This window comes from Etheostoma cragini, chromosome 8 (assembly GCF_013103735.1).
Source record: "Etheostoma cragini isolate CJK2018 chromosome 8, CSU_Ecrag_1.0, whole genome shotgun sequence".
In the NCBI taxonomy this organism is placed as follows: Eukaryota; Metazoa; Chordata; class Actinopteri; order Perciformes; family Percidae; genus Etheostoma; species Etheostoma cragini.
In genome coordinates, this window is record NC_048414.1 from 15,919,672 (window position 1) to 15,943,458 (window position 23,787).

General features: G+C 38.1%; 2 protein-coding genes and 1 long non-coding RNA gene across 8 annotated transcripts in view; 1 reads left to right on the plus strand and 2 right to left on the minus strand.

Moving 5' to 3' along the window:
* Positions 1–2,807, plus strand: part of shisal1b (shisa like 1b) — a 36,071-nt gene extending 33,264 nt beyond the window's left edge. The window contains exon 5 of the mRNA XM_034879267.1: positions 1,291–2,807. Within this exon, the coding sequence (XP_034735158.1) occupies position 1,291 (1 nt within the window). The 3' untranslated portion in view covers positions 1,292–2,807. The remainder of the gene's footprint in view (positions 1–1,290) is intronic.
* Positions 1–8,648, minus strand: part of LOC117949202 — an 83,811-nt gene extending 75,163 nt beyond the window's left edge. Inside the window, exon 1 of the long non-coding RNA XR_004657648.1 lies at positions 8,532–8,648. This is a non-coding gene — a long non-coding RNA (uncharacterized LOC117949202). The remainder of the gene's footprint in view (positions 1–8,531) is intronic.
* Positions 8,649–10,627: 1,979 nt separating this feature from the next.
* On the minus strand, positions 10,628–22,872 carry parvg (parvin, gamma). 6 transcript variants are annotated; one of them, XM_034879481.1, is made up of 14 exons: positions 22,623–22,872; positions 21,918–22,000; positions 20,256–20,320; positions 19,529–19,631; positions 19,195–19,338; positions 18,143–18,258; positions 17,986–18,041; positions 17,876–17,910; positions 17,702–17,763; positions 16,874–16,942; positions 16,634–16,735; positions 15,401–15,473; positions 11,134–11,164; positions 10,628–10,863 (listed from the first exon to the last, which is right to left on the minus strand). In XM_034879481.1, coding segments are annotated over exons 2-14 (921 nt in total). In that variant the 5' UTR covers positions 21,982–22,000; positions 22,623–22,872; the 3' UTR covers positions 10,628–10,862. The 6 variants fall into 6 exon arrangements, with proteins under 6 accessions (XP_034735372.1, XP_034735371.1, XP_034735367.1 ...); XM_034879476.1 differs by lacking the exons at positions 10,628–10,863; positions 11,134–11,164 and adding exons at positions 12,461–12,810; positions 22,477–22,531 and having other exon boundaries at positions 22,623–22,855; XM_034879480.1 differs by having other exon boundaries at positions 10,628–11,164.
* Between the last annotated feature and the right edge of the window lie 915 nt (positions 22,873–23,787).

Genomic DNA, 23,787 nt, shown 5'->3' on the forward strand with positions numbered 1-23,787 from the left:
CTGCAATGAAACAAAGAGTGAAAAATTTAAAGGGGTCTGAATACTTTCCGTACCCACTGTATATATATATATATATAATCCCTACACCTAGTCCTGGGTCTTCCCCGAGGCCTCCTCCCAGCTGGGCGTGCCTGGAACACCTCCCTAGGGAGGCGCCAGGGAGGCATCACTACCAGATGCCTGAACCAACTCAACTGGCTCCTTTTGACGCAAAGGAGCAGCGGCACTACTCCGAGCTCCTCTCGGATGACTGAGCTTCTCACCCTATCTCCAAGGGAGACGCCAGCCACCTTCTTGAGGAAACCCATTTTGGCCGCTTTTCCATTTCCAGTGTTCATTAAGTGGCTTGTCCATTTAACTGACGTAATGAAAACAAGGGGCTCGTTCGAGATTAACTGCGGCAGACGGGGGCGGTGACAAAAATCTGCTCTCAAATCCGACAGTTTACAGCCGTTTTCAGCAGCCTTCAGGCTGAACAGGATATGACAGAAACACTGTGGTCTGATTCCAATTTGATAAAAGGTTTTTAGACACATATCGGCTTGTACACAGTCTCTACTTGTTACCATTAAGAAAGAGTAGCTGTCAAAATTCTCTGCATGTGATCTGTTGCTAATGCTAATACACAACAGACTGTGGAGGATACGTGATCTGAACGCATTTAGTCCCTGTGATTTCTTATCGTCACTATCAGGCACACAACATTTGTTCTAACAGAATAAGCCTTTAAATCGGAAAACAGCAGTTAAAATCCCTCTGATTCAAAAACAACAAAAGTTTGTGTAAAATGTCATCATTTTGAGTCAATTCAGCTGTTAAATCAGCTGAGAGGCCAGCGTTTCCCAGCATGCTCTGGGTCCGTCTGGGTCTTGCATTCGGTGAAAAGCAACTGCGCTGCCTGCGTCTCAGAGCTGCGACCGCCTTGATATGTTGAGGTTATCATTGCCTACATATGCATGACGTCAGAGTAAGTCGTAATAAAGTCGGACACTAATCTAACTGACATGCCCGGATGGCAATCGCCGGTGATCGATTCTGCGCAGATCTGGCTAATCTCGAATGAGCCTAGGAAATAGGACCAAAAGGAGAACCAGAACCTGTCACAGCATTCAGACCATCCTTTAAGAAACCTTAATGATAGCTGTCCCAAGTAACAAGTGGGCAACATCTGCTGAGAGCAGCCACAAGATGTGGTTTAAAGCTTAGAAAAACTAAGGTGGACCTTGTGATAAAACTTTTGTTGTCAAGAATGAACATTCATGCTCAATTTCTGTATTTCTCTCTGGACAGAATGATGCACCGATTGGAAAACTGAAGAGTAGCAACACCTTGTTTCCTTACGTGGTACAGAAGAGATGTCCCACAGATGCCATCTCTCCGGACCACAGACACAACCACCAGTGGTGGGCTAGTCCCACTCTAGTAGTTAGAAGTGACTACTGCCCCTTTCTAATGAGCACAAAACACCCTTGGAGTAACAGGAGCAGACTGATGTGGCGTTTAAAAACTCAGCTGAACAAAGACTGCCAAGAGACAAAGAGGACCTTACTACTGCTGCTGCCACGGCAGAGGAGCAACACATCCAACTACAGGTGGTTCAGTGATCCCCTGAAATGGTGGCCTAGGCCTGAAGGATCCCTAACAGATCCGAGCTGAACTCGATAAACTGTACTCGCAAGCAAGGAGGCTTGCCGGTTTAAAAAAAAGAAGTTCATCTTTCTAAATATAAAAAATGTTTATTACATTGCTGTGTCTGTTGGTGTTCAGTAGCAGTTACACAGTTATCTATTTGGTGATTTATTTATGTGAATTAGTCAGAGAAATATATGAGTGGTTAACAATCGGAACATGTAACAGCTTAGGTTGATGCTGAGCATCTCACTTAGAGTAGAATGTTTTTTGTTTTGAAAACCAGATCAAAATGTCTTTGCAGCCATGTTGAAAAACAATACCTTGTATGAAATGTTGTAGGTCTCCTTTCTGCAAAAGTGACTTCTCTATATTGCAACGTGTCTAACAAGGACACAACGCCATAATGATAAACTGCTGTAGATCTGAAGGTTTAACATTAAGTCATCAAGATTCCTCTTTTGGTTTAGTTATGGTGAGAAAAGGGGGATCGTGACTCTCAATAAGTTATTCACCCGAAACATTAATGAGGATCAGGGAATCGTTCACAACAGCAAACAGGTTCATGCTAAGTTGAACATTTGTATATTGCATGAGCCTACAAGCCCATTTGAGACCATTACTTTTTAGTCTGTGTGAGACAGTTGCCTCGGTAACCTCATCCATTGACTTATTTGCCCTTCCTCATTACCGGATCTGCCTGAAACACAGCTCCATTAGCAATATGATGCAAATGAATATCCATTTGGTTCCTTTACAAGGAGCCCTCTATATCCCACATTGGTAATAGACAATTGTAAGTGTTTAGCCATAAGAAAAAGTAAAAAAACAACAACATTAAAACTCCTTCACTGTCAGCAATAATGTACAGTAGCTTAACCAGAAGGAAGACATGTCACGTAAAAGTCAGAGGCGCCAACCAAAGCAGCACTGGGTAATCATTGAGGTGTAGCGCAGAGCTTTCAGGGATTCTCAGTTATACTATTATACTATTGATAATGTATCATAATAAATTCCTGACATTTGTGAAATCAGTAAAACCTTAAAAATATGTCAAGTATGTAATTGCAATCATCTAGACATACAGTTCAACAGTCCAATTAACTATCACAGTAGACAAAAAAAGCAGCATATCCTCACATTTAAGAAGTGTTTGCCATTTTTCCTTGAAAAGAATACTTACCCCCATGTTGTCCTTGGGTCAATTGACCCGTTTTCCTATATTAATGTTATTTTTCACTACCCAAAATAACTTCAAATTGATTGATAATTGATTCCACACAACGCTATTTGTCAAGTCCAAATCTCTGCTTTCATGAATTTTGGGTTGTCTTATTTAATTTTGTAGCATTTGGAGAAAACAATTGAAGTGGTTTTGAAATAGAATTGAGTAAAAGTTGACTTATTCTAGTCTGTGATTATCCATCAACATACATTCCTTTAATTTTAGTCTATTTAGAATAATATCTAATTTCTGCTTTTCTAACTCAAACATTAGGTATCATTTCTTAAAAATGAGGTTTATTACATTCCAAAAATAACTGTAAAACTGAAGTTAATAAAGTAAGTGTTCCATAGTGTTGAAAATGGCAAAATAAATGACAAATATTGAAAAAAAGCGTAAAAAAAGAGACAACAGCGTAAGAAAAAGTAAAAAACATTGATAAAAGCGTCAACAAAAGTGTTGATTTCTCAATTTTGACGGGAAGACAACACAAGGGCTAAACAATAAATTGATCAACCAAATAGATAGGTAGTTGGACTGATAGATACACTGACATATTGTTTCAACTTTACAATCATTACATTTGAAGAAAAAGTTAGTACTCCGAGCATGAATTGGAATTAACTACTGAGATAAATTCATTCTAATCCATAAAACGCGAGAACAGACAAAGCAGCTGATGGTGCCAGACTGTGTATTAGTGAGAGCATGTGAAGACCAGGTGGACAGACGATAGGTACATTAGGAGAGAGGTGTTGGTCCCAATTGTGCATCTGCAACGGATACTCTGGCAGCTGCCAAGCCAGTCTGTGTACAGAATAGATACCATTAATCGTTCTGAGCTGGCTATGTTAATGTCAGCCCGGAGACTTGGGGTCTCGCCATTTGTCCTTTTCTGTTTCATGAAGTTTAAGTGGACCCTTTGTACAGAACTCTGGTTGTGTGCTGTAAGTGGAGCCTGCTGGCGTCATCCTCAGTTATCAGCAATAATATTCACATTTATTGAGTTGATAGAGCAAGTTGATTCCCACTTACAATGGCTAAAGTTCAATTATGACTGTGCCCTAGCAGGCTCATGTTTTCAGGGGCAGAGAAATAGGATTTGTCCAAGTGAAATAATTGGCCCAAGGATCAGCAGTTGTTCTAAATTAAATTATCTTGCTTTCTTTCTGCAGCTGCCTCCTGATTGTATGTGAACAGCAGCAGCAAACAGGGAGACGTGTTTAACAGGTGCAGCAGCACAAAGGGGATTTAAGTCCCTAATGCTGGGTAAGTGAGAAAAATCTGATATGTTAGAGAACATGTCACTTTTCAGGGCTCTGCGTGTTCTGAGCTGTAATAAGGCAGAGGAGGTATGTTCTTATCACTTATAGATTAAAACTCACACACAGAGGGGGGGGGGGGGGGAATGTATTTTTGCCTCTGACAAGTAGCAGGGTCAAAATGAATTATATCCCGTATTCCTTAAAATGTTACAACTTGGTCTTGTGATGTTTTCTGTTTTCTTGTTTGAAAAAAAGAAAAACAGTCTTGACTCTGGCCTGATGTGGTGTGGTACTGTAAATCGTATCAGCTCAACCCTCTTCCTAAATAAATAATGAAAAAAAAAGGATGGGATGAAGCGAGCACACATCCGTTTCAGTTTTTCCAGGTTGTCATAGTAACAGTTGCCTTACAGTTGAATACCCACCTGTACACAGGAGCTTTGTAGTGGTTGATACCTCACTGTTGGGGTGTGGTAGTAATGATGATGTGCACCACGTTCTGTCTATGTATTTACTACTAGATAGAATGATCAGTACCGTTTTGGATTGTTATTGCACTTGTTGACTTTGTATTGTCAAGACAGGGAGAAATAAAGTTTTATCTTTTCCAGTGTGTTTAATCTCTCTGTCAGGTGCTCTATGGTAAAAAGTGATTCCATTAAGTTTTAAAACCAAGCCCCCATGGAGACCCGATACAAAAGTTAGGAAAAGGTAATTAGAGAATTCTAAAATAAAACTGAATATCATACACACTTTTCATTTCTTAAATTGGAGTGGAAAGGTTGGTTAGAAATAAGGGTTGGTCCGATGGATGATGTCATAGTCAACAGCCATTGCGATGTCACGACAGAGACCCCCCAATCCCCCCAGTCGACATCAACACTGGGCCGCAGGTTTGCAGTGGCGCTAATGGCATTTTTTGCATGCTTAAAAAAATTAAAAATAAATAGGACATTGAGATTTATCAACTACGCAAAGATTGATTTTGCCAGTGCAACTGCAGGTGGACGGTCCTAAATCAGTAGTTTGGATAGTTGTAATTGCGTATTGCCTCTTATTTTTACAGTCTATGGAACACACTTATTTCTGGCAATAGAATGTTACGTTACGATTGATAACATATAAAATTACAAACATCCTTTTATTAACGGGGGTGAATATAGCTTCTGTATGTTGAGATATTTCCCTGTGGACATAGTCATATTACGTAGACGTCGCCCAACCCCATTAGAAATTGCCTAGAGATAACTAGTAGATTTTGTCTAGCAATAATTTAATAAAAATACAATAAAACTTTATTTTACCCTTAAATTTGTCTTTTACCAGCTTATTATTTTAGCTCTTTAGTTCTCCTATTTAGGGAGGTATCGGCACACATTTAATCATTTATCTAATTTCTATTTTCCTCACCCCATTTCCATTTTTTCTAATCTAAGAGCTGCATATGTTTTTGTACTGCAGGATAACAAATTAGCCCTAGTATTTTATTTTATTTAACCACAACTTGGTACTTAGAAATATATTTTTGGGGAACTTCTTTTTAAAATCTGTTGATATCGTACGTTAGTTGGGATTTTTACTAACAACAAAAACTGTCAAAATGCTGCAGTCATGTTAAAACTAGTAAATCCTTCGATTTGATATCTCATTTGGGCTTGGTCGTGGCATGGTGGATCTATAGCGCCCACAATTAATTTTAATCTGACTGCATTTTTGGCGCTCTTTTTAAACTCTAAAACTCACCAAAGTTGGCGGCCACAGCAGAATCTGTGATCATTACAAGCTCCATATCGGATTTTTCTCATTTTTGGTTGGTATAATCCGCCAACTGCTAAGGAATTTTGGATAGCTAGAATTGTGATGTCATAGGTTACAACACGCCATTTTTACATGTATGGAACCTTTTGAAACTCCCCCTAGAAGATTTAACAGATCCTTCAAAAAATTTGGGTCAGCAGCATCTCAAGTCTTTTACAATGTCATAACACAGGCAGCTGTTGTAACTTTACTTTACAATGTCCAATCTGCCTGAAACTTCACATACATCATAAAAGTCCAGACCTGGAGACATAAACACACCTATATTGGGTCATGCTCATAGCGCCACCTATTGGCAGCAGGAAGTCAGCTTTATGGGACAAACATCTTATTAACATGACATTTTTACAGTGTGGTCTACACATCATACACAGCAACATAACGTATTATTAGTGTTTGTTCTCTAGCGCAACATAGTAAACAGAGAAAGTGTTACAGGCAACCGGTATCCTGCCAATACACCCGACCTGCTGTGAGGGGAGAGGACCCTTTCCTTGCAGCTTTAATTATGGAATTGTTGCCCCCAACACAACAATAAACTGCCTTTCTAGCTTTTAGTGATCTGAGGTAAAAAAACAACAACTTTTAAACCAACTGATTAGATAAATATATAAATACAAATTCTCATGTTATTGATGTTTTTTCACTAGTGCTTTTGACTCGACTTTATGTTGACATTATTGCCTTTATTGAGTTTTGGGACTATATAAGCCTCTGAATGAACTTTGTTGGCCAATCAAGACATCGTAATATAATTCATCCAACATCAAAGCAGTGACCCTCCCAAACTGACGAACCCATATTCAAAACTGGTCCTCATAGGAACATTATTAAAGCAAAGAGGTGAAAGCAAAAACTATGACAGCGACAGACTGCGTCAGACCGCCTTGCTTCAAATCAGCCACCTCTGGCTGCTCGCTTGCGTCAAAGGCCCGCAGCAACCATGAAGTTTGCTACCACGTTATCAAGGCCACTTTGAGCTTTCCAATAAGCTCCAACATCAACTGTACTTTTATCCCCAACCTCCATTCACCTCTGTGGATCATCCTCCCTAGGTTCTGCTTATCAAACTGCTTCCTCACTATTCCATCTGTATCCTCCTTCTTCCAGTGTGCCAGTAACCAAGACGGATAAAACCAAGTGCTGCCATCCCTCACCATTTAAAAACCATTGACTGGATTTCCATATCATGCTGTTATTAGGAGGCCTGAGATACATCCTGCCAACATTTATCTATTAAAACTCCATTAGTCCTAGTATTTCCGATGCCCTGTCTGCTCAACCCGGATCTTCTGTGGCATAGATACCACATCAAGATCCATCTAAAGTATGCCTAGATATTAATATTACCGTTTCATGACGTTCATTTAGCCATTATGAGTGCTCAAGTAATACTGCTCTGGTGGACCACACCTAGGCTAATTGATACTAAAAAACATAAGAACAAAACAGGATGGTGCAACACGGATGTATGGTATTGGCTAAAATGTCGAATGATATCAAAGTGATTTTTGTTGTAATTGTCTAACACAGAAAAACTAAGAATACACTTCTTTCAATGGTCAACTCTGACCCCCTATGGAGGTTTATATATATTTCTTAGTATCATATTAGTTCACATTTTCACAGGCTGTAGTCATTGATATATTGTGAAAAATGTTATTGTAGTTGTTGTTAAATTCAAGCTCAGTCAGCTCACATGGAACAGATTTAGTATGTAAATACAAATCTACACAACTAATATTTGACATTTTTGACAATAAACCTAATTCCCCCAAAACTGGAAGGAATGTATCACAATCACCACAATCCATCTGCAGCAGATAATTCTTAGGCATATTATACTCACAAAAACAATGCTGTATAAGCCATGAGTGCAACTTAATATAGAAGTAATGACACAATGAAACTGAAGCTCAACAGTTATGATATAATTGATTTGTTGATATGAAGAATAGTAAAGCAAGCTGTCACTTAAACCCATTGCTCTATGTACAAATTTATGTGATGCTCAGATGAATATTAAATGTGTGGAGAAAATGATACAAAACCCATACTGAGCTCCCCATGATGCCAATATTACAGAAATATAATTATGTGAATGGGCTGTGTGCAGTCATGCTTACAGCCCCAAAGCCAATATACAATATTATTTTCTACAAGAGATCTGGTTTGCAATGAGCCCTCAAAACAACAAGCCAGCAACGAGGAGTAACGCACACAATTCTGCTCTTAGAATTAATAATAGGCTACTCAGACACTTGTTCAGTTTCACCACCATGTAAATCAAAAGCATGAAAACATCAACATGTAGGCCTAAGTGCCAAACACCAAGCAAAAGAAAATAGTGTCACTGAGTTAAGAATTTACTTTACAATTAATACCAATACCAACACTTCCAATAAATTAATAGCGGCATTAAAAGCACAGAAAACAATCAGCAAATAAAATATCAAGTGGATGGTAAAGACAAATAAAACAGCTAGTCTTATTGATAACCCCAAGCACACAAATATCAACTCAACACAGCGAGCATCTTGTTCATGTCAGCACAAGCAGCTAACAGCTAATAAAAAAAACGTAGCTTAGCCTACCTTAGTGAAGTGATATTGGCATGTCAAAGTGGGAAGAATTGGCGAAAATGGTGGCAGTTATCGAGAACTCCCGGTTGAAATTGGCGTTTAGAGGAGGAATATGAGAGGTGGCCCCTAGGTGACCAACGTCCGGACAACAAGTATTTAAAATGGTGTGTCCTTCAACATTTGGGAACCCAAAAACGTGTTTAGTAGCCTAGCTAGTCCATAAATACGTCCTAAAGTTACATAGGCTAATAAAGCAGTTGGTACCGCTAGCTTTCTTATGAATTGCTATAGCCTATTTGCAATAGACCTAAAGGTGGTTACAGCTACAGTAAAGGTTAGCTAAATTAATTCCGCAAAAGAGTGAGCAGGCCCTGAACACCCACACAGGTGTTTTCAGTTAATCTGGTTGATTGGACCTCTTGCAGGACTGTGTAGGTGTGGTTAGATTGAGTGATTGATTGCATGTTTTTTATTGACAAAATGCTGTGTTACAGAGAATAAGGTAAACCGTAATAGCACATGAACAAACTTCCATCCATCCATCCTCATCCGCTTATCCAGTATCGGGTCGCGGGGGCAGCAGCTCCAGCAGGGGTCCCCAAACTTCCCTTTCCCCAGCCACAATAACCAGCTCCGACTGGGGGATCCCGAGACGTTGTTTCTACAAGAGATCTGGTTTGCGATGAGCCGTCAAAACAACAAGCCAGCAACGACTGATCAGTAGTCATCTTGTGGTCAGTAGTTTATAGTGTTAAGAAATTAGGGTAAACAGAATCACTCTTTATTACATTTATTATTTACTATATCCTCCTGGTTCACAGCACCAAAGGAGGAAGTGTGAATATTAAGTATAATTTATTTTCGGCAAGATAACAAGCTCACTCTTGGGAGAAAAATAACGGGCTGTGTTTTTTTGGGCATAATTCGAATGTCACCAATGCATAATTTTTAACATTGACAGAACCCGGTTGTAACTTCTTTATGAGATCATGTCACAGATGGCATGAATGAGAAGACTCTTAAATATTTTATTTTAAATTATATTCTATCATTACATTTGGGATCTTGAGTTGAAATTAAGGTATTTGTTTATTGTTAAACATGGACTTCTTGGTAGAGTATAAGCTTTTGATATAACTCACTCATAATTAAATAAAATACATAAAACCTGATTATAAATGTTACTTTCTTACACCAAGAGAATACATTATTTGTAAATACACATACAAAACCACAAGAGATCTAATCATAGATATTGGAATTACTGAATGTTGATTTCTTTCCTGCGGTTTTCAAACAAACCTTATCACCTACTACCTACAATGAGTGCATTCGAAATATAATCGACACACATAATTATTCTTTAGTGTTGCGGCACGCACAAAATGCTTTTTAATTTTCACACTAATGCAAGACCCATTATGAGCAGAGAAGCCGTGAAATAGTTTGACGTTGTAGACTTCTTTCACTGGTGCTCTGAACAGTCCTGTACTGTAACTGCATGGGTTGTATTCTCTAAAGGTCCCACTGGTTCACCCAAACCAACAGAGGAGGTGACCTTTGACCTTTCACCAGTCACTGACCCTTGATTGAGCTCATCCAGCACATCACTGTTTTCACCATGGAAACAGAGAATGCCAGGTCTTTATTCAGGAGGGAGACAGCTAGAGGATCAAAGCTCAATGCCTACGATTTGAGACAAAAATGAAATCGCAATGAAACCATGCAGGAATTCATAGTGCACCTTTAATCGAAGCATTTCAACGTTTTTGTGCATTTGATGAAGTATTTTTTTAATTTTGTTGTTTCCTGACAGCTGTGCAGCTTTAAATGCTGATAAAATGATGGGAACATGGCCAATGACACTAAAAAGATGCTATAAAGCACTGTAGAGCTGTGGGTGATAAACCTTTGTGGCCCCCTTTCACATTACATATAATCATTTTAACCATTGTTAAAACAGAAATATGGATCATAGCGAGTTTTAAAATAAAGCCGTGTCCACTCTGGACTCATCAAACGTTGCGTGCGTCAATGAATACTAAGCTGTTGATCAACTTTAAACCTTTATATCCTTTTTGTAATTATTTATCTTGTGTCTTTGTTGTGTTAAGTGTGTAAGTGTGCTACACAGATACATTTGACTGCCATTTACACATCTCAGATGAGCTGTTTGGATTAATTACAACAGTAGTGTTAAGTGTCATGGTTCTTTAGATTTAACAGTCCCGTGATACTGTCACCTGTGTGATAACTGATGTTTACGTACAATACAACAGCTGAATACTCAGAGTGGTGCTGCTTTGTTAGCTCTGCTTCACTTTTCATCCACAGAGAGATGCATCTGTTCAGTGTGACAAGTTAGGCAGATATGACTCATGTTTTCTGTCAACATTTTGGATGGGCTCCAGTATTGCAAGGGACATCATTTGTTTTCTCAAAAAAAAATAAAACATGGTATAAATTAAAGTCAGTTTATGAGAAATCCTTTGGTCTGGTCACTAGCAGTAACATATAACCACAGCAGCATTAACAAATGTATTAAGTGATTTCTATAAGATTCTCAGCTCTTGCTTAAAAGGCATATGCTATTTCTGGACAGTAAACGTCTTACCATGTTGAAGAGTCAATGGTGTTGTGGTGTCCTATTGGAAGAAAAGGTTTTGTTGAAGGAGCAGAACCGGTTTAATCCCTCAAACGTTTATACTATAATTTATCCTTGTTTGTTCTAATGGATTAGACACTGATGACAGACTAAGCTGTGACCTTTTTGCTGATGTGTATACAGTGGCTAAAAGACATTAATCTCCCTTGACTTTAACTCACGTTGTGTCTTAAAGATCACTAGAAATGCATGGCCAAAGCCACACACGTTTGCACATACCACATTAAGTATTGATTGTTTCAATATTCGGAACATTTCACATCTGTGCCTCGATTGAATCAGGTTTGCAATTTTAAAATGCACATATTCACAGGATACTGGACAAGAAATACAAGATAAGTACAATAATAGAATTGTAATTTACAGTAAACAGGGATTTAGCATATCAGCAAAGCTGCTGACAATTATATCTGAAGCAAGACTGTGACCTGCTATACAGAAAAGCAAACACTATATAACACAATATAAAGCATACACTAGGTTTTTTGTATATATTTATGAAGATTTAATCCATGTAATTTACAGATTCTACTAGAATGCTCAGTTTTCTCTGCACAAAGAGCCCATTCACTTCCTTTCAGTCAAGAGTAGGACACTATCACCAATGTTTTAACCACTTATTGCAACACATGTTTTATGCTCTGAAATATATATAAGCATGCTTGATACAGACTGTTGGTGAGCTCAAAAACCCTTCTGACTGACCCTGAAATACATATTTGATGAACATGAACATACATTTCAACAAACATTCACATACAATTAAAGTAAATACAGGAGGAGGCAATATGCAGAAAGATTTAGTGCCAAATATTTTTAAAGATCACCTAATCTTAAAGACGACAAGCAAGCATGATGTGAGTGGATGGTACACATGACTATGAAATGACCGTACCATTTGAATTTGAAAAAGAGAGCATTTTATTGCAGCTGTGTTCATTAATTTTCAACAAACAAATATACTTGGAAAATAGAAGAGAAGCCTTTTTTTTAAACTTTATAATACTTTAGCTGCAAACAGAAATTGCCAATTTACACGACAAAAACAAGAGCAACACACATCTAAATGTCTCTTTCTATCTGTCTATCTCTTGCTATACAGTATGTTTCTATCTGACTCCCAAGCACATTTTGTACAACCTTTTTGAAATGTCAGGAGAAATAAAATGGGAATTTTCCATCACCTTGGTGGAAACAAATAAATTGACTTCCTGAATGTCGAGGAACAGATCTGGATGAAAACTGGGTGAAATGAATAAGAAGTATGAAAGTGGTTATTGTTGTGACGTGATGATTTCACTCAAAGTGTTGTCATAAATGAGGCTCAGACCGGAGCCTTAGACACTGATGTTGTTTATGAATAACTTGTTAAAGCTACTTTAGCTTCTTGAACTATTTTTAAATTAGCTTGAGAGCATCAGCAATGTGTCTAATTAGTCTTACTTCACCATTTAAATAATGAGCACTCTTTTCCACAGTTTAGAGACAGAAGAAACCACAAGTTGGTCAAAGCTCCACTTTTCTTCAGCTCCCTGGTTGTTGAGTCACTCTCTCATTTCCCTTTGTGCTTCTTGAACAGGGCGTACAGGACCTTCAACGTGGCAATGTTGTCCTGAGAGACTATATCTGCCACACAGGGGACATTTAGGGTGTATTTATATTGGACCATCAGCATATACCAAGCCAGTGAGGCAGTAAAAACACAAGGATCTTTTTACCAACATTAGCCAATAATTATTCTCACAATCCATCCTAACAGGTCATAGATCAGGAGGGCAAAAAACTAAACATTAGATGAACATTTAATCAATATTTCCTTGGTGAGATGGGATCCCAACAAAATTGTACTCTGTTGTGAGATGCACGTACTGAATAAATGTGACAATAAGATCAACTCCACCACTGGATAACCTAATTAATGCACGCAGTGAGCTCCTGTTTTAGACTCTCACTGCTGGGAATCCTCCTTCCATCAGAGCAATTATGACGGTAATTAAAAAGACACTAAAAATAAATTAAATTAGCCACTTGCTCTTGGCTTAGATTAATTGTGCTGGTACTTACATTAACAGTTATCATGTTGAGGTTTTACTTCACAATTACAGGCTGCCTGGCAATATTGTGGAGAAGTTTTAGTGATTGTGATTCAAGCTCAGAGAGTATACAGAGCATCTTTTCAATAATGGATCTGCAGGGAAGTGAAGTGCTGTAGATCCTTTTGCTATTGATTAATTCACACACTTGGATAAGTTAGTTATTTTCTGAGTCACTGTCACTCTATTTCACTCTTCCTCAAGGCTCTGTCCTAGGGCCTCTTCTATTTAATATCTATATGATTCCATATGCTCATATTATGAAAAATAATAATATAAATTATCATAGTTATGTTGATGACACACAAATCGACATAACGCTATCACATGGAGACTACAGTCCGATACAAAAACTGGCTAGATGCATTGAACAAATTAATGAATGGATGTGCCACAACTTCATTAAATTGAATGAAGGAAAAACTGAGGTGATTGTTTTTGGAGCAAAAGAGGAACGACTAAGAACCAGCGCCCAGCTTCAAACAATAATGTTAAAAGCAACAGACAAAGGCAGAAATATTGATAATTATGGACTCTGACCTGAATTTTAGTAGCCACATTGAGGCAATGACAAAGTCAGCCTTTTACCACCTTAAAGACATATTAAGGGTTAAAGAACTTGTGTGTCCACAAGATCTGGAAAAATGTATCCACGCCTTTATCTTCAGTAGACTAGACTACTTTAACGGGGTCCTTACAGGTCTCCCTAAAAAATTTATCCGACAACTGCAGCTGGTTCAGAACGCTGCTGCTCGCGTCCTCACTAACACAAGGAAAGCTGATCACATCAGTCCAACGCTGAAGTCTTTACCCTGGCTCCCTGTGCCCCAAAGAATACATTTAAAAATTCTTCTGCTGGTTTATAAATTACTAAATGGTTTAAGGCCAAACTGTCTGTCAGATCTACTAGTGAATCATGAACCACAGAGGCCTCTAAGGTCATCAGGGACAGGTCTGCTTGCCATCCCCAGAACCAAAACAAAAAAGGAGGAAGCGGCGTTCAGTTTCTATGCTCCGTATATCTGGGGTTAGAGTTCAGGGCTCTGTGCAGGTTAGTTAAGCTCTTCCACAATAAACTGGAGAAAAAAAACGTTTCTTTATGGACCTTGCGTTGTGTATCGGGGTATGGTCATGTTGAAAGATTTAGATTCTTGTTTTGGTTGAATCAGTCGTTGACAAATAGCATGACTACTTGTCAAGAGACATTTTCTTTGAAATAACCTTTGATTCCCCAAATTTACAAACGACAGCATACCATACTCTCACCTTTTTATAGCAAAGAGAAACTTTCCATGATGTACGATTTATGGAATGCTCCCACTCATGAGTTTATGCCACGAATCATGAACTCATAATTACTGACTGTTGCAAGTTGAAACTGACAAACACAGTGCACAGATACAATCATAATACATTTCTGAGATCAGTCTGATAACTGGGTGGCATTCAGTAGCAGTGCTCATGAATACAGATAACATATATTCTTCCAGACACACACTGTTGTACATTTTATACTTGTATTGATTTATATGAATTTTTAAGAGGGTGCCTTCCGTTAGGGAAAAACAACAACTACCACGCATGTAAACCAAAAATCTGATATTTTAGGCCTAGCCACAGTTGTGAGGTTGAATCCCTGGGAATCAACAGGCACGGAGTGACATTTTCCCCTTGAGACCGCCTCCCTTGCTCCTCCTCTCTAAATGAAGGATTATGACCCCGGAATGAGCCAATCATCTGCAGTGATACTCATGGAGACACGAGTCCCACTCATTTATATTCCACAAGCAATTCCATTTTCCCCTCCAAAACAGTGTCAAATCCACACTCCACCAAGCAGTGAAGATTTACTCAAACTACCGGGGCGATCCCCCTGTCCTTCACTGATTTACAAACTAATTTTGGCGTTTCCCCGTCACACAGATAAATGCTTTTGATAGTTAATATCATCTGAATTAGTTTGACATTGCTGTCTTGGAGCTGTGGTGTTTTTCTGTTGCAATCATTTTACCCGCAGGCATTTCTGTTTTTGTTTTTTTCACCCTGTGTGCATGGCATTTTAATTTGAGTAAAATCTCTTATCTGTGAATGGTGTGAGCAGTCTGTGTGTGTTATCTCCTGACCTTGTGGATCCACGCTGGCCACTTGAAGGCCTGCGTCTTTAAGGAGGTCCAAGGCCAAGGTCACATTGTGGAGCTAGAGGTCAGAGAAAAAAAGAAAAGTCAAACACAAAATCCAGTCACCACATTTTCATTGAAATTAGTAATATAAATATATATGTAAATATTTTTAAGATTAGTTTTTGGGACTTTTCCCTTTGTTAAAATGACAGTGGGTGGACATGAAAGGGGGAGAGAGATTGGGGTTGACACCCAGCAAAGGGCCGCAGGATCGAACCCGGGCCGCTGTAGGATTCAGCCAACATGGGGCAAACGATATGTGTAATTCTGTTGTAAAATGTACCTACTAGTAAATTAGTGGGTATATATATATGTGGTGATATTTTATAGTTGCTATAGTTATTTGTATTATAAAGTATAACCAACTATCTATTAGGCAGTAGAAGTATTCCGATCTTTTACTTATGTAAAAGGGTCAATACCACAGTGCAGAAAAAACTATGTTGCTGGTAATAGTCTTGCATTCAAAAAGTACAAAACTACTTAAAAACTACTTATGATAAGTCATCGTACAGATATAATAAACACATTGCAGTGTGAGAAAAAATCTACCATTATGTATAGTGAATCTGGCTGATACGTAATGTGTTTACAGCCAGAAGTTTTTTTTTTAGTTTTAAAGGTATCAAATGTCACATATAATATGGAGTGTAAAGAGTGACTTTTATATAGTACGTAATTCATAAACTCTTCATATCTGTGATAAAAGGGTCATAACTGTTTCATAGACTCCTCCTATTGATTCAAGTAAAGTTAGGTCAAATATATCATTATATTCGACAGAATAGTAATTATGAATGTATTTTTATTGATATTTTATTAATTTGATCATATCTAATATTGCAATAGGCATGCTTTTTGGATCAGGTTTCAGTGTTGTAGCTCATTATTCACTATGCTCTTTTGGAATAGAAATAAACACTTTATGATCTTACAGTATAGCATGTTTGAATTAGAATAATGTAGTCAGTGTAGTCAATTTTCACAAAAATGAAATTAATTTTAATTGATATTGGAAATTTCTCTTTTGACCGTTTTTTAAATTATATATATATATATATGTATAATAATATATATATATATAAGTTGCAAATGAAACCCAGATAACCTGTGAACATTTAAGCAGTATAATGATGATGATGATACTAAAAAGTCCACTAAGAATCCATACTGTACCATCTCAGAGGGACTGACAGGTGTCAGGTGGAAGTCATAGAGCGGGATGAAGAAGCCTTCCAGCTGTCCGAGCAGCAGCAGTAGAATCACACCGTCAGCAAACTAGACAGAAAATACACTATACATTGAAGCCCGTACAATGACGCTGATACAATCTTTTATTTACTTATTTATTTTTACAGAAAAGGCTCTACGGTAAGTGTTCCAAAACTGTGTTCAGCTGTTGTTGTTTTTTTATACCTGTTTGTCCATATCAGCAACCTCCAGACCCATGGTCGACATATTCTGGTTGACAAAGTGTAAGATAGCCTGAAAATGGAAAAAGTTAGACAGTTTGAAATACACGTTGGTCTCATTTAGGTGACATAGAGGGTATTAAACATGCTTCATTCTTCATCAAAACTTGAACCTGGAAGGATTATGAGCCCTCATTAGTTTTCCCCAAACATTGTACCTTCATTGTTGGATATCATTAAGTCAAAACTAGGAACAGCTAGAAACGCAGACATTTGGTCTGAAAGTAATAATTGTACTTTTTTTTTAAAGCAACAGTAATCAATATTATTATAATGACAATGCATTAAAATGTTTTCACATTTGAACTACTAAATGGTGAATCAGACGTTCAAATAATTATGAAAAAAATTGTTTGATGATAATCATTATTAGCAGCCCTAGTTAAAATTAGAGATGACACATTTAGTAAATTAAATGGAAACTATTTTAATAATCAATTAATCATTGAAAACACTCTTTGGGTTTGAGACTGTTCGTCAAAAAAAAAGCATTATGATGGCATCCATTTGGGCTTTAGGAAATTGTAAGGAGAAGGATTTACTATAATCTTGACGTATAAACAAAATGAGTAATCGATTATTCAAAACAAAACTCAGCAGATTAATATAAATATATACACGTATATAAAGTATAATTATATATGTACCCTGTTTATATGTTAGGTTCAGTTAAGGCCACAAACAAAGTATACTTATTTATTTCCTATTGTTACACCACAACATACTCTCTCACTGCCAGTCTGCCTCAACATTCAAGCTTTCCTTGTTATACCTTCTTCACCATGTTGACCTTGTGACCATCAAGCTTCATCAGTTGATCGATTGGATCTTCCACTGGGTGACGCAGAGTCAGAAAAATGTGTTTATATCAATCGTAAGCTGTAATGCTGCTTCAATTACATTTAAAATGTCAAATCTGCTCAACCCTTGACAGATCTTTACTCACTTTCAATCTTGTTGAGAGAGTCTGAACCTGCATCCCTGTTGAAAAAAACGAGAAAATATGAGGTGTTTTTCTCACATCCACAGAATCCCACTGGATAGAAATCTGCTCACCTTTCCTCTGTCAGGACCTCTGTCTGTTCATCTGATTTGATTCCACCTCTGCTCACCTGCATGGAAAGATAGCCCAAATTGAGCAGCACTTCCACAAGGTGTGTTTAATACTAAGAATGGTGCAGAAAAAAGTGCTAAAGCTTGAGCTGAAACTCACTTCCAAAACTATAACTTCAACTTTCACGTTTGGTGGCAAACCCAGTTCAGGCTGGAAAGATCTCACCATGGCAACCAGCAGATGAGTAGTGGCCAGAAGGTCTTTGTTGTGGATGACTGACAGGCGAACAGCAGATAACAAAATACACACACACACACACACACACACACACACACACACACACACACACACACACACACACACACACACAGACACAGACATAGAAAACTGATGACCGAACTCACACACTCCCAGAATAACAGCAAAAAATCATCATCATCAATAAATTAACACCTAACTGAAATGTAAATACTACTGAAAACGTTATAATCCTGCTGTTATGGTTGGATATTGTATATGGTCTGCATTTTTTAAGCAATAGCCATTTTCTGTATGTTTTCATTCTAAACTTACAGTACCTCTTTGCAGTAGTTTCAGACAATTCAATTACATATGCAGTCGCCTATTTTTATTAGCTTCATTGTTCACTGTTCACTCTCCTACAAATGTTTCAGAGCTGTATTAAATTATTAAGTTATTATTTCCTCTTGCTGCTGCTACACATTAAAATCATTCAACTGGTGAAACACGGGTTGGCTTTTATTGTGAAGCAGTTGCAGGAAATGCAATGTTTTTGTCAGCGGTTAGTGCTCACTGCGATCATTCAAAACCAAATAAGACTTTGGTCCTTTTAAGCCATTTTTCTTCCTTTCAATACTATATGATTAATAAAGGAAAAGTTCAGATGAGAAATGGAGACTGCAAACATTTAAATTTGACAGTTAGGCGTTCAGTTGTTTATGTACCATTTGAATTATTTTTGAAGCCTTCACTTGCTTCGCTAACCCAGCACCACAATAATCCACTGACAGGTGATAAAAAACAGAACCCCATCATGTTAATCTCCACCAAAATCCCTCACAGTTGGTGTAAGCTAACATGGCACACTTAAGCTAGTACCAAATCCCGTCGCAATTCCATGTCATTGCCAGAACAGAACATTTGTTCTCTTGTTGTTTTGTTGTTGAAGCCCAGCCAGCTGCATGACTCACGTTTGACGTTCCACTTGATCTGGCTGCTGTCCTGCAGGCTCAGTCTCTTGTCCAACTCCTCCAGGATCACTCCCAGCTTGCGGATCTGAGCAGGGCTGGTTAGTGCCATATCCTCTACAGACAAGTGCACACCGGCCAACCTGGCTGTAGAAATTATTATTATTATTATTATTTTCTCGGCAAGGACTGCGTTTGAGATATTATAAATGACATGCTTTTAGGTGAACAACATGGGAAACATTTGTTAGTTTTCATCTTTAAATTTAGATTGTGATTAAGTGGAAGTAGGGCAATGATATATGACAGCACAATTGCACAACTGGCATTCACTCACACAGCAGGTGATGAAGCACCAGCCCGTCGTACAGATCCTCCTCCAGACTCTGAACAACTATGTGATCCGGTTTCAAAGTGCTATTGATCCAACAAACCAGTGCCTACCAAAACACAATTAATCACAGTCTGATCAACAAAAACTTTCATCTTCTTGCATACATTTTTCTGTTTCAAAAGTGCCAAATGAAAAACAGCACGAAACCTTGTTTTTTGTTATTCTCTTTATTGATTTTCAGATTTCCAGATAATACAATCTTGAAGTAGATTGAAATGATGACAAATACAAATTACGCTCCCTAAAATAACTGATTAATTCATGTGTTTTATCCGCCCAACTTTATTAGACATGTTAATTGAGTTTTTTTTTTTTTTTTCATTCATTGCTGCCATCTTTTGCCAAGTCAGATCAAGCAGACTCTGCCAACAATTCCTTGGTGTGACACTGTTCTGTCTCCCATCACCTCTGATAATTATGTTCATTAAAATTTCACCGATCCTTTCACCTCTCTCTCTGGATCAGATATTATTCATGCTCTTCGCTCCACACATATACATGCAGGCTCTGTAATGTATTTCCTATGTAGCATTCATCTCCAGCCCACTCAGAACACACTCCCTGTGCAGCAGGATGGGGTTTGATGTTACAGTAATTAGTATAAATCTTTAATATAATACAGCGATTCAGACAGAGCTTTATATGTAGATAACAGGAATTCATTTCTTACCTCCTTTAGCTTTTCAAATTTGGGGTCTTTTAAAGACGCCGGCTGAATAAGCTTCTGCTTCTCTCCTGTGTATATAAACAAACTGCATTGGTGAAATAGTATTGTTTCTTATTTTACAGCCTTTAACATTTCACAATTCTGTGATTGACAGCTCTTTTATCATTTCTGGCAGGCTGAATATTTTGATTATCAAAAGCCAACCCCTCTGTGTTTTCTCCTTAACTACAATATACACACAAATCCTTATTTGAATGCATGCCTTATATGCATTTTGGATGTATTTTTCACGCTGTTTCAGGCAGCCAATGGTTTTCATTAAAACCATACTGTATGAAAAGCAATTAGCAAAAGTCCTGGAACTTACTTCAGTTGTGTCATAAATCACACTAAACATTTAGTCTGCATTATGTTTGGTCAATATAATATAAGTCTCACTTTGCCAGACCCTCTGGCTACTAATGCTATAGCAGTCGGGGATGGGAGGAAAACATGCTGTGGTTTAATGGCATTTCTTTAAACCAATCAGAATCATTATGGACGGTGCTAAACGCTGCACAGAGCCGCTGCAAAAATAGTCGTGCGAGAGAAAATTCAGATTGTACAGATAGTCTAGCTTGCTGTCTCAATTTACCCTGCAGAGATCTGAGGAGCAGTTAACCATAGTCCTCATACATCCACCAAATATAAAAAATCCAACACAAAGAAATCGGAAGTAAACAGAAAAAACATGCATCCAGCAGAAATTCCTGCAGCACCGGAGCAATGCCGGAAGTGGAACGTGAAGGATATAGACTAATCTAATACTATATTGACTAAAGAACAAAGAATTTTAGTTTCTTTCAGCATATGGTTTTGGTTTAATAGTAAACAACTTTACTATTTTCATCCACTATCAATGCTCTCAACAGAGACATTTAGCAGCTAAAGAGACAGACAATTCCCTCAGGTGGTGAAAACAAGACCGTAGTTCAAAAGAGGGTGAATGTTGGATTTACATTCCCCAAAAACGAAACTCTAAATGAATGATTATGATGCTCCGTGTCTGCTGAATGTGGAAATAGGCAACTGTTGGCTTACATTTTCACCACAGCAACTGATACAGTAACTTGACATTTGAGGAAAAAAAGAGCAAAAAGGTGAAGGATGCCGACTTTGATGTTAATTGTGAGGGATTACACAAGTAACGTCTGCTAATGAATTTTCATATCAAAGGGAAATTAATTAAAACACATGCTGTAGATGCTCACGATTGGGGGAAAACTTGTTTAAAGAGATGTTTAAAGGTCTAAAATGCAAAAGAGTGGTTTGCAATATGATTAACTGGGATGTAAAGGTTGTGTAAATCAAGGTAAATACCGTGACCTAAAACATGCAAAACTACTGGAATTGTCCTTTCAAGGATACAGTAGGCCCAGGAGCTGATTTGAGACTTCAGCAGTGTGATCAATCCAACATTAAGTGGGCAAATCCAAAAGTTCAGTCTTTTTAATATGAAATTCTCCTATTTCTGCTAGTTTAGACACAACAATCAATGTACATTTGTAGGTGGGAATACTGCATTAAGATAGACTTATGTCAACCTAAATTTACCATACAAATCATGAGTGACTGATAAATACACCGTCATAATGTTCAGTCTCAGTTTACAGAATGAACACATACCCTGAAAAGATTCAACATCCACAGTGTCATCCTCTTTGTGATACTGAAAGACAGCAGCTTCCATTGCTTCTCCTCAACAAAACCTGCAGAGAAGAAGAGCTGGAATATGAACCACGGAAGAATAAAGAAATACATTTCCCATCATCATGTTTGGAATAAAGTTTATCTCTCTCTCAAGGGGCTCAGCAAGTCTCCTCAGATTTCAAGTGCTGCATAGGGAGTTACAACGATGGCACTGCTAGGCAGCTTTCTGTTGCATGAAAGTGTACCTCCAAATTTCTGCTTTTCAAGTTCAAAGATCTGTCTTGTACTTAGCTCAACTACACTGCATATCTATTGTTGGATTTGTAAGTGTTTTTTTACGACTGAAGGTTCTAAAAATACAAGTGAACAAGTTGAAAACTTGTCAAACTGGAAAAAAGGAAGTGGTTTAGTTTAATTTCTCTTTGTTAGTAGCCTGCTCAACAGATATGTAGATGCCCCACAAATTTGCAGGACTGTACCTCCATGTCGTAGTGTTTTACTTTGCTGTAACACACTACGACAAACCAGACATGACCTGGAGCGTGTCAAACTGCTGTTTCCTGGATCTGGAGAGTGAAACTTTTCTTTTCTTGTGCGTTATGTGTGTGGCTTCCTTTTCCTGAGGTTGACAGTTACTTTCAAACAAGGTCATAAACAAAAAGTCTTTCAGACTAAGCTTACCTTCGGCACTCTTGAGAGTGACTCAACAGAGTGTCTTCAGCTGAATTGAGTTCCGTGTCAACTCCACAAACTGTCAAACAGCGATGTAAGAAATGGAGGGTTGGACGTAGCCTACTCTATCTGAATACAGCCCGTTGTGAAGTCTATCAGCGTACAAGTCTGACAGCACTAAATCTTAAAAGAAAATAACATGTCACAGGGTCGAAAGGGAAGATAATCACAAATGAGAGGAAGTGGCAGAGAACGTACTTCCCCTTTTTGAAACTGGCTTTTTACGTTTTTCAGATAAGGGCATTTATATTCTGTGTCACAAATGGCATTTATGACTTTAATAGTAGCCTCTGTGTTGAGATAAAACCGGGAAGTGTCTTCTTGGATAGCAAATGTATTGTTGAGAAAACCACACTTCAGGAGGGCAAAGATAAATGTGACAGTCAAAAGCCCGAACCACTCAGACTCGACTCACACATCTTACATGCTCTCACATCTGTGAGCAAATCAATTTTCGATCGTCTGGTCTCCAGCCTTCTCCTTTCTCCAACAAACAAAAAGAAGAAGGAAAGAGAAGAGAAACAACTCGACGAGCTCTGCATGAGCACCAGCCTTGTTGAAGAAAAGAAAAAGGACCACACATCAGCCAGACGAAGGGGCAATTTGGGGGATGTGGAAGGTTACCATAGCAACAAAGCAATGAGATAAGAAAAAAAAAGTCTAAAATAAGCCCATAATTCCTTTAGCTAAACCCAAAATTGCAGGAATTGGCTGTTCCAAAGCCAATCTCGTTCAAAAGCCAAAGCAAATTTAACCCATCACACAAATAAGAGACAAAATGAAATTCTCATTCAGTTGGATTTTAGGCATTTATTTCTTGATAGGCAAGATTTAAAAACCGAAAAAAATAAAAACGCACAGGGATGAGACATCCAGCGTAAGCGCGATTTAGATTGACTGATCCATTTTCTCAATAATTCACCACCGGCTCTAAAATGCTTGAGTAGTCGTGCACTGTGCACGTTAGCAGGGGGCCCATGCTCCGCTTCAGGAGAGCAGTGTGAGGTCCGGGCCTCCTCAGAGACTCGTCTGAAAGGCCAGTCAATACCAAAATACTCTGACTGAGGGTCTCCCGGGAAGGAGAGAGAACGCACTTAAGGCAATAACATTGGCT

What these genes read in the sequence shown, in the direction of transcription:
- parvg (XM_034879475.1), bottom strand. Translation starts at nt 21,981, where the DNA reads ATGGAAGCTGCTGTCTTTCAGTATCACAAAGAGGATGACACTGTGGAT. An exon ending in AATTTGAAAAGCTAAAGGAG is followed by an intron (nt 19,632 to 20,255) that starts GTAAGAAATGAA and finishes GTGTTTTGGTAG; the next exon opens with GCACTGGTTTGTTGGATCAA. An exon ending in GATCAAGTGGAACGTCAAAC is followed by an intron (nt 18,259 to 19,194) that starts GTGAGTCATGCA and finishes TTCGCCTGTCAG; the next exon opens with TCATCCACAACAAAGACCTT.